Raw genomic sequence first — 10,816 nt, forward strand, 5'->3', positions numbered from 1 at the left:
GGTACTGGTTTGTCGGAAGCTTTTTGAGCAGATCTAGGTAAACCGATGTAGAGTAAAACCATAGTATAGAATGATTTTCCCTAATGTCTGAATCTGTCTTATAGGCAAAATGTGGCTTTAAATGTGTAAGTAGGCTATGCAGGAATGTAGGAATAGTTGGAAATAGGTTGGGAATAGGTTATTTGTATGATTGCGATTAAAAGTTGAATAATACCAATAAAGTTGTGGAACATTTTTTTTAAAAAGCTGTCGCTAAACTAAATTGCTGACCTTAAAACTTGAATAATAACAATAATGTATGAAAGGTGTGGAACATTATAAGGTTTGAATGAAGTTTCTAGCTGAAAGTATTAGGTAGAGGAAAGCCAGACTGTGTGTGTGTGTGTGTGTGTTATTGCCATGGACATGGTTATTGCCAATAATACATCGTTGAATCCGTGTACATGGCAGACTTTACGGTAACTGAACGGCTTTTGGCTTTGTCGTACATGAGCGTCATTACGGTAACGTACGCGGAACTTTACTGTATACATGTATGAAACATGGCGCTGTCCTGCTCCAACCTGTGTAGCCATTTGTCTTTGACCCGTCTGTGTGGTCTCAGGACAAACAGGATATCAAATGGCCTATACTTTCCTTATGTGTCCTGTCAGTCCAGGTATGTTTAAACATCTTTATGCTTCATTCGTTCAAGATTTGTCTCTTTGTTTTACTAGGATCTCCCTTGAACCCTTGCTAAATTAAGCTAGCTGCAAATCAGTAACGTTAGGCTACATGCTCAACCGTTTGTGTTTGATATAAAGATATGTTAAAATGTAACATCCGTTGTCAATTTTATATTTAAATCATGCTACTTTGCTGTGTCATTGAACACGACCAGCATACAACCACCTTTGATTTTTGTCCAAACCACTGAGCATGGAGGTGTAACGTTAGAGATGATTTCTGGTGTTCTGACGATTTATGCTGCCTTGTTGAAAATGCTAGCTACCTTATGTGTGTTTGTGTATTTCCGTCAATATTATGACACCTCATTTGTGTTTTTGATTACAAAACAGGTGTTAGTGTACTGTGTGTACTAGCGTATTTCGATAGACCCAATCCCTTAACAAATATTGCTCCCACTACATAGCTAATTGTGTTAGATTACACCACTACTGACTCTATGTATAGTGTAAGAATTAGGGCTGCAACTAACAATTATTTTCATTATCGATTCATCTGCAGATTAGTAATAATTAATAGGGAAAAATGTTAATCCCAGTTTTTCAAAGTCCAAGGTGATGTCTTTAATAAACAAAAAAACACATTTTTGCATGAAGATTTACTTAAAAAATAGTTGCCGATTTATTTTTCTGATGATCTGCTAATCGATTAGTCGACTAATTGTTGAAGTTCTAGGAAGAATATGGGGAGCATATTATGATACTGCATTAATGTATTTATTTAAGATTTTAAAATTCCCTATTAAAGGTCCCATGACATGCTGTATGTCTAGTTCCAGTCCTTTTGAAATGCTCTCCACATTTTAGTTTTTGTTTACAGTAATTCAGATGGGTCTGGTGTTGTACTTCAATGATGACTTTAATCCCCTGGTTGGAGAAACAATTGACCAGTCAAAGCTTAGCAGGCGGCATCAAAGGTCCCATGACATGGTGCTCTTTGGATGCTTTTATATAGACCTTAGTGGTCCCCAAATACTGAATCTGAAGTCTCTTTCCCGAAATTTAGCTTTGGTGCAGAATTACAGCCACTAGAGCCAGTCCGACAATGAGCTTTCCTTAATATGTGCCATTTCTGTGTCTGTAGCTATTGAGGAGGAAAGTGCGGGGGGCAAGGTGGAGGGTGGAGGGTGGAGGGTGGGGGGTGGGGTGTGTGGCCTTGACCAACTGCCACTTTGCTTGTTTGAAAGCCATGATGTCTCTCTCTCATGGGTGGGCCAAATTCTCTGGGTGGGCAAAGCAGAGAAAGGGGAGGTAACCTTGTTCCTGGAACGCATATTAATGTTAAAAAACCTCAAAGTGAAATTTTCATGCCATGAGACCTTCTTAAATAATGCTCCTACACATGGAGAACCGAAGCACACCTCGATAGGGAGCACATATCGAGAAAAAAAACACTTGCATTTTAATTATTAAATATTTATAAATTTTTAGTAGGCGTTAACTTATTTGTGTTTACCTCTTCTACTCTACAGGTTGCCCCTGTGCCGACACTACTCATCTTCCAAAGTTAGACGAGGTATTGGTCGCTATGTGGCCTCCAGCCTCCAGAGGGTAAATACCAAATATGAAGGTTTCCTTAAAAGGCGATTTCCCCGCTTTTATCAACTCTATCACACTTTTACGGAAGGTAAGATAGCCTGTAACTCACTTCTCTGGCATCTTTAGTACTGTATGGTTGTATAATTGCAATTTTTTAAGATTAAAGTTCAAAAGTGGAAAAAAACAAATGGTATCAGTAGCAGCATTCAATCTACAAGTAGCAGTATAATTAATTTAAGTTTAAAAACATGAGTACCATGTCATCCCAAATTTGAAGTTCACTTTCTTATGCATGCTTCTTATGTTTATACTTTTCTATTTTTACAACTGTTGTATATTTGTCCCATGCATTGTACCGTGTTTTATTTGCACCTTGTATTTAGTCTGAATGTTGCATCATTCTTTCTTTTTGTTTTGCGCCGGGGAACAGGAGAAATACAATTTTTTTTTTGCTGGATGTACCACACTGTGCAGAGGGATGACAATAAAGTCTATCTTATCTCATATATAGAGATCAGAGTCCAAGTTTCAAAGACAAAATACGTTTTTTTTTATGGCAAGTAATGGTAATGGCAGGAATTGTTTAATGTAAAACTGTATTTGTGGCACCGCACATGTCCAAATCTTTTAATGGGACTGCAGAGCCACAGTACAGGGCGGCTGTGGTTTAAGAGGGGGTTGGTAGTTCAATGCCCACCTCCTCCTGTTCACATGACACCAGTGTCTTTGAGCAAGACACTGAACCCCATTTGCTCCCCCGATGGCAAGGCCAGCACCTAGAATGGCAGCTACGCCGCCATCACTTTCATCCATATTTGTATTCTCATCAACGTGATTTTTATTATTCCAGGATTCAAGCTGCTGTTCCAAGATGCCAAAGATGTGCAGAGGATAAAAGCTAAGATGTTCTCTGATGGAGTGCAGTTCAAGGATTTGCCCTACAGGGAGATGGAGAAGCTCAGACAGGTGGGTCCTCTCCACCACCATTAGTCATATCCAAAACACTGTCACATTTAATTTATAGTTAATTTTCTTTTATATTTGCTATTTTTTAAGACACCGTGAGATGATTGGCTGGTTAGAAATGCTGTAGATTATTGATCATGTTTTTACACGTTTCCCAAACACTAAGTAGAAGATACAATAAAATGATCAAACAACATTACTTCAAAGGAGGCCGGCAGTATCTTCTATTGTGTGCACTGCAGTTAATGTTAATAGTGAGTAAGATGGACTTGAATAAACCTGAAACTGTCCTAAAAAATAAAAGAAGATTTTAGTGCTGTGTTGTATTACAGACCTAGGAGAAAAAAAGGTTTAATAAAAGTTTTTTTTATAGTGGAAGATAGAGATTCCAGTAAAAGACCTATACCAGTGTTTCCCACATATAGACTTTACCTGGGCAGGCTGCCCGGGTATATTAAGGGGCGCCAAATTTGTTGACCCATTCTAGCAGGCTATAATGAAATATTAGAAAGAAAAATGAGACAGAAGAAAGGAGTTGGATATTGAAATGACAAAGCAAAATAATCAGATTAAGTCAGATGTCTGAAGTTCAGCAGCAGATTTCAGAATTCAAGAATTATATTCTGTAAGTTATTTCGTTATAAGTGAGCAGTACTTTCATTTAACGCTTTGACTTTATTGTATAATTTCAGCTCTGTAAAGTGCATTATCTCACAGCAGCTTTACTTACTTTACATTTGTTTTGCAGTTTCGCAGAGACGTGGTCAAGGCCGTGCCGCTGGTGGTGATATCGATCCCTCCCTTCGCCAACTACCTGGTTTTTGTCTTGATGTGAGCTACTTTAAAATAACCATCTTTTCTTTCCAGTCGGCACCCTTTTGATTCATATTCAGCAGAGCATTCTGAAATGATTGATAGTAATGTTCCTTTATGTCCCTCTTAATATCAGTGTTGGATCCTCCTTGCTATCTTGTCCCTGTTGATGTGTATATATATATATATTTTACCATCCCTCCATGTGTCCCTCCTCTCTCTGCTACCATCCTCTCCTGTTCACTGCCAGGTACTTTTTCCCCCGCCAGCTCCTGATCCCACATTTCTGGACTCCTCAGCAGAAGGAAGAGTTTCAGGGATTGTACCATTCCCTGAGGGCCCAGCACCACTGGCCAGTGCTCAAAGGGCTCGAGAGCACGAGCCAACAGGTCAAAGACGGCCAGCTACAGAGACGCCTTAAAGACCTGTGTGCCACAGTAAGTGTTTGGTGGTAGAAATACAGCGTTATGATGACAGGGTACAGAAGAATAGATGCAGAATAGATCAAACCTTTACCAACCATCTGTTCTAGTACCACCAGCGTATAGCTGTTGAAAATATGCACAAGCATAATTTTAGAGCATACATTGACGCATTCGCTGTCCATAAAGTGACTGAGCAGCTAAAAATAACTAAAATGTAAGAACTACCTGACAAACACCAGGGGCTTATTTATCAACTGTGGATATGAACTGTCTAGTGCTTAAACAACGCACACACTCCTTACAAGTAATTACAAGCATTCAAACCCTACATAAGTAAAATATTATATTATTATATATTACATTATTTGATTTGTTATTTTACAATTTACCATTTTTATTTGTTTAAAAAAACAAACATACACTTTACAACATGAACATATTCTTTCTCCCCCCCCCCCCTCGCCTTCACCACTCACTTAGACAAAAACGAACCCTTGTGTTGTCCTCGGGTCAAATTTGAACCGTTTTCAAAGCTTTTGATAGCAGAAATATAGGTTTATTTCACCAAATTACCCAAAAATAACATGGATGCATGGATGAAAGATCTTCGCAGGTAAAATCAATGATTACTTTTATTGAATTTTGGGTGTTTTATTCAATTTCATAGCATTTGAAAAAGGTTTAAATGGTTTCAAAACAGTCTCCTGACTTAACTTTGACATAAACCTGTCTGTGATCCACTCTGATCTTAACTATTATGAATTTAAAAAAGCGTTGAAAAAAGTGACAAAAACATTTTTAAACAAGTGTTAAAAGCTTCTCAAAAAGAGACCCAAACGTCAGGGGGAAAAAGCAACAAAAAAAAAAGTTTTCTAATCTTTTTCCTCCACTTTGACACAGGAGGACATTAAGTTCATGGTCGATGGGAAGACAACACAAGGGTTAAGAAAAGATGACATAATAAGATAACATTCAAGACAATATAATAACTTATAATTGACATTTTTAGCATTTAACTGTTGTAGCTGGTTGAGGTAGTTTCAACTACTTTATATACAGTGAGGCAGGTAAATAGAGTGGTTCCCATGGTAGGGGTCTGCCCATCCAGAGGACCACAACTTAAATCTGAGGTCGTTGTGAAATGACTGATGGGAGAGCAACAAAGAAAAAACTAAGTTCCATTTCTCACATTTCTCTAATATTTGCTTTTGTTTTTGTAATATTGAATAAATTAAAAAATTAAAACAAAAAAAAGATATTATTTTGACCTATTTTGGCCTCACAGTTACTAAGATAAAACCAACTGTAAAGTTTATAGGATAAATTTGTCTTTGTTGGAACTGCTACCAACTCATAGACATCAGAAACAAGACAAGGAGAACAACCAGACACTTTTTTATAAACTCATCATATGTTTTTCTATGTTAAAATCCTTATCTGAAAAGTAACTAAGAACTACAGCTGTCTGTTAACTATAGTGGAGTAAAATAGTACAATATTTGCCTATGAAATGTAGTTCAGTTTAGGTATAGACTATCATCAAGTACAAAAATGAAATTACAAAAGACTCAATGGCCAAATATCGTTGGTTAGGTAATCTGATAGAGTGGGATAAACTGATTTTCTGTGCATTTTCAGGTGCAAAGTGGAGCAATCCCTAAAGTGTCTGAAATCCTTGCCGTCCGAAGCCTGTTTTCTGGACCTCCTCTGGGTATAAAGAGGATGAGCGTGGATCAAATGGTTAGTAACACCTAGGGTTGGGAACTGAAACCTGATGCCAATATGGCCTCATTTTGGTGCTTGCACTTAGAAGCCTGTTCCTCTGGTGCTTCGAAACAGACGTTACAGGCAACAGAAGCATCACTGCACGTAATGCTAGTTAACACTACACTTGGCAGCAGGTAACATTAGCCTACCGTTAGCTACTAGCTGGCCTAAACACGGTTAAAATGCTTAAAGCTAAATGGTCTTAGCACTAAACAAGCCGTTCTTTCATGTCCTTGACTGCGGTTTCGTGCTCTTTTTTTTATATTTCAAGTATCGGTTCAGGCACCGTTTTTAAAAGGATCGTTTTAGCACTGGTATCACCAACAAACACTCATTCAGTTTACATGAAATGCAAACGGCTCGGTGAACCTGAACACCACAAGAATATCTCTCCTGTCTGTCTTCATGGCCAATCAGAGACTTGTCAGCCCCCTGCTCTTCCTGACGCCTTACCTCCCGGGTTTCCTGATTGGCCGCCGGCTGAACAACCATGGCCTGGTGCTGCTCCAGCTGGACCGGGCCCTCAGCAGGCTGGGCCCTCACCAGCTGAGTGACTCTGAACTCCGAAAGGTCAGTCACTCTACACGACTTCACATAGTTCATATTCACTGGCCAAACCAAAATGGTTTACATGATGAACATGGTTTACGGATGTGCATCCGGCAGTAACGTAAGTACGCGTATATAAATACATACTTTTTTCCTCCTTGCAGGCTTGTTGTAGAGGGGCCTCCATATCTAAATGACGCCACTCAAAAAGCCTTGTCAATAATCAGTACCGTTGAGATTTATCCCAGTGGCTTCAGGTGTCCTCCTCACTGAAAGGTATTTTCATTTGGATGTGCAGTATTCTTATAATGTTTGTACTTCAGCATTATCCTGTTGACATGTCTGTTTTGTCTAATATATAAATAAATGGTATAAAATGATTTGCTTTCTTTCAAAGAGTTAGATGAGAAGATTGATACCACTCATGGCTGTACTGTAAATATGAAGCGTCTGGTTAGCTTAGCATAAAGGAACCAGATAACCGCTGGCCTGGTTCTGTCCATAGGTAACAAATTCAGCCAACAGCACCTAAGGGGTAAGACAGAGAAATGAGACGCAGCCTAAAGCTCACTAATTAGCACTTTACATCTTATGTGTTTAATCTGCTAGCTAAGCTAAGCTAAGGCCTTTTCACACGTACACAGGTATTTTTGAAAACTTGGGTTTTCCTCCTTCGTTCTCAAAAAACAATCCTGTCCACACAAACAATGTTTTGAAAAAAAATGTCTCTCTAATTTAACCTTAACCCTAAAGCCATGTAAGCCAGTCACACAATGTTGGCCAATCAGAAGCCTGAAAAAAAGGTATTACCGCAAGGTTATGTGACTGCAATGGCGCATCGAGGAAGGGAGGAATCACGTGTTGATGGAGGAGTGGAATTGTTCCTAAATATTACACTTCTATCTATCTATATCTCTATCTCTATATATATATATATATATATATATATATATATATATATATACACACACACACACACACACACACACACACACACACACACACACACACACACACACACACACACACGTCTGTATGTATATATAGGTGTATATATGTGTGGACAAAATGCTGTAAATTAAGAATGCTTTCAAAAATATAAATAATGATTGTTTATTTTTATCAATTTACAAAATGCAAAGTGAGCGACCAAAAAAAACATCTAAATCACATCAATATTTGGTGTTACTACCCTTTGCCTCCAAACCAGCATCAATTCTTATAGGTACACTTGCAAAAAGTCAGGGAACGTTGAGGATCATAGACGCAGTGGTCGGCCAAGGAAACTTAGTGCAGCCGATGAAAAACAAATCAAGCTTATTTCCCTTCCAAATCGGAAGATGTCCAGCAGTGCCATCAGCTCAGAACTGGCAGAAACCAGTGGGACCCAGGTACACCCATCTACTGTCCAGAGACGTCTGGCCAGAAGTGGTCTTCATGGAAGAGTTGCAGCCTAAAAGCCATACCTCCGACATAGAAACAAGGCCAAGCAACTCAACTATACATGAAAACATAGGAACTGGGGTGCAGAAAAATGGCAGCAGGTGCTCTGGACTGATGAGTCAAAATATTGAAATATTTGGCTGTAGCATAAGGCAGGTTGTTCGCCAAAGGGCTCTAGAGCGGTACAATAATGAGTTCCTGCAGGCAACAGTGAAGCATGGTGGAGGTTCCTTGCAAGTTTAGGGCTGCATTTCTGCAAATGGAGTTGGTCAGGACTAATGGTGCCCTCAATGCAGAGAAATACAGGCAGATACTAATACATCATGCAATACCATCAGGGAGGCGTATGATTGGCCCCAAATTTATTCTGCAGCAGGACAACGACCCCAAACATACAGACAAGGTCTTTAAGAACTGTCTTCAGTGTAAAGAAGAACAAGAAGTCCTGGAAGTGATGGCATGGCCCCCACAGAGCCCTGATCTCAGCATCATCGTGTCTGTCTGGGATACCATGAAGAGACAGAAGGATTTGAGGAAGCCTACATCCACAAAAGATCTGTGGTTAGTTCTCCAAGATGTTTGGAATAACCTACCTGCTGAGTTCCTTCAAAAACCTTGGGCAAGTGTACCTAGAAGAATTGATGCTGTCTTGAAGGCAAAGGGTGGTCACACCAAATATTGATTTGATTTACATTTCTCTTCTGTTCATTCACTGCATTTTGTTAATCGCTGAAAATAAACTATTAACACTTCCATTTTTGAAAGCATTCTTAGTTTACAGCATTTTTTAATGCCTGTCTAAAACTTTTGCACAGTAGTGTGTGTGTGTAAAGTCCGCCAAGGAGATGGACAAAATATATATAGAGATATTGTGTTTTTTATTCCATGCATTCTTTTTTCCTTGTCAAAACTTTGCACCTACATTACCCACAATGCCCTGCAGACCCATCCAACTCTGTGTCAATTTATCAGACTGTGCAGCTCTCTTTGGAGCCACAATAGCTTTATACAGTTTTTTTTTCACATATGCAACAGTTCTTCTTTAATGCACAAATAGTAAAGTGGTATTAGTCTTCTTATTTAACTCTCTTGTTGAACTATTCCTTTAACCCTTCCTATAAACATGTCTTTTCTAGTTGGAAATGTAATGCTATTTGTATGCTTCTTTTGTTTAATTTTCTGCAGACTCAGAGGTGTCACTGCTTTTGCACAGCATTGTATTTCTCTCTGCCAACTACCCGAAAGGTGCCAGCCGACACTGACAGGAAGCCTGAAGCCATCTGCTTTTGCGATTATGCTCTTCTTCGCCGCACTGGGCAGCACAACTTCCTAAGAGTTGTCAACATCTCCCTTCCCCCCCCGCAAATGAAAACATTTTAAACTGTTCTTGGCATGATTTTGAGCTGGTTTGCAGTTAAGAAAAAGAAGCTGTTAATTATATACACCTTTGGAACTGTTCTGTTTTCCAAGTACACACCAAGGTAACAGGATTTTTTGGGGGAAAAATAGGATGAATCTAGTGTCTTTATCTGGGGAGTGGTATGGGATTCCTCTTAATGAATGCACAGTAAGACTAAAAAGTCTTGCTTAGTGAAGTTCTCATGTAATTCAGACCCTAAAGAGGGACTTAAATTGATTTTGATGCTGTATATCTAGTGATGTTGATGTAATATGAATACCTGTTGCTGTATTTTAAGCTTGTTACCACTGTTAAGCTCAGGCAAGCCTGAGCATTTGTTTACTTCTGAGCTAATGCACCATTACACACCTATAAAGACAAGCAGGGAAACAAAGAGGATATTATTAAGTAAAAGTTCAGCAGCACTTTGTGTGCTGTTCATATTTTACTTGTGGAATGGTAAAATAGTTTGGACTCATTCCACTTATAAAAATATAATCGCTTTTATGTGGGCGTGTTAAATGTTTTTACATGTACACATCAAACACGTGCTGTAGCTTCTCATACATTTACCTCACTTTATGCTCTGTTCGTACTTCTTTACAATGAATAAAGCTGGCCAAAGGGGAATTTTGTTGCAACTGTCTTGAGGGGAGAAACGACAAATATGGAAGAAATGGTCGATATGAAAAATCAGTAAATTACACAAGGCACCTTCTACAAGCAAAGACTAAGTTTAAGGATCCTATATAGAGATTGAAAAAAAAGCCCAATTGTTATATTTGCAATTGCAAAGACATTCAAGCCTGCATTTACAAGCGGTCTGAAAAGAGATGTGATGGCACTTTACTTACCACACTTGTGCACAGAGTTTTTTTTTTGTTTTTTTTACTATTTCAGGGAGGCAGTACAAAGTGGAACTGCACATCCCCTGCGCTGTTGTAAAGTGTGAAAAATGACAGGTCATCTCCTTCCTGTGCTATTTTGCAAGAAGTGGCGCAATTCCTCTGAAATATGAGTTGCAAAAGTTCTTTTCTGTTCAAGTTTTTTAATTTTTTAAATATATATTATTTACTCAACAGGTTTTGAATGTTATGTTGCCGAGTCAATATTATATACATGGTACTGTAATGGAACTGTGTCTGAAATAAATACCTTTTGGGTGCATTTATTTTCCCTGTTTGTATTTA

The 10,816-nt window shown here is 38.6% G+C and overlaps 1 protein-coding gene and 1 long non-coding RNA gene across 2 annotated transcripts; both read left to right on the plus strand.

Annotated features, from left to right (window-relative positions):
- The first annotated feature begins 459 nt into the window (after positions 1 to 459).
- On the plus strand, positions 460 to 6,904 carry letmd1 (LETM1 domain containing 1). The gene is made up of 7 exons (XM_039800419.1): positions 460 to 658; positions 2,198 to 2,352; positions 3,115 to 3,230; positions 3,979 to 4,061; positions 4,294 to 4,480; positions 6,107 to 6,208; positions 6,653 to 6,904. Exons 1-7 carry the CDS (start codon positions 543 to 545, stop codon positions 6,902 to 6,904), a joined length of 1,011 nt encoding a protein of 336 aa, XP_039656353.1. The 5' UTR covers positions 460 to 542.
- A 116-nt stretch (positions 6,905 to 7,020) lies between these two features.
- Positions 7,021 to 10,793, plus strand: LOC120559500. The gene is made up of 2 exons (XR_005639299.1): positions 7,021 to 7,060; positions 9,413 to 10,793. It is a non-coding gene; the product is annotated as an uncharacterized LOC120559500 (long non-coding RNA).
- The last annotated feature ends 23 nt before the right edge of the window (positions 10,794 to 10,816 follow it).

The sequence above is a fragment of the Perca fluviatilis genome, chromosome 5 (genome assembly GCF_010015445.1).
Source record: "Perca fluviatilis chromosome 5, GENO_Pfluv_1.0, whole genome shotgun sequence".
Taxonomy (NCBI): domain Eukaryota; kingdom Metazoa; phylum Chordata; class Actinopteri; order Perciformes; family Percidae; genus Perca; species Perca fluviatilis.

Coding starts and splice junctions, on each gene's coding strand:
- letmd1 (XM_039800419.1), top strand. CDS start 543: ATGGCGCTGTCCTGCTCCAACCTGTGTAGCCATTTGTCTTTGACCCGT. Junction 3,231..3,978: donor AGATGGAGAAGCTCAGACAG/GTGGGTCCTCTC, acceptor TTTGTTTTGCAG/TTTCGCAGAGACGTGGTCAA. Junction 4,062..4,293: donor TACCTGGTTTTTGTCTTGAT/GTGAGCTACTTT, acceptor GTTCACTGCCAG/GTACTTTTTCCCCCGCCAGC.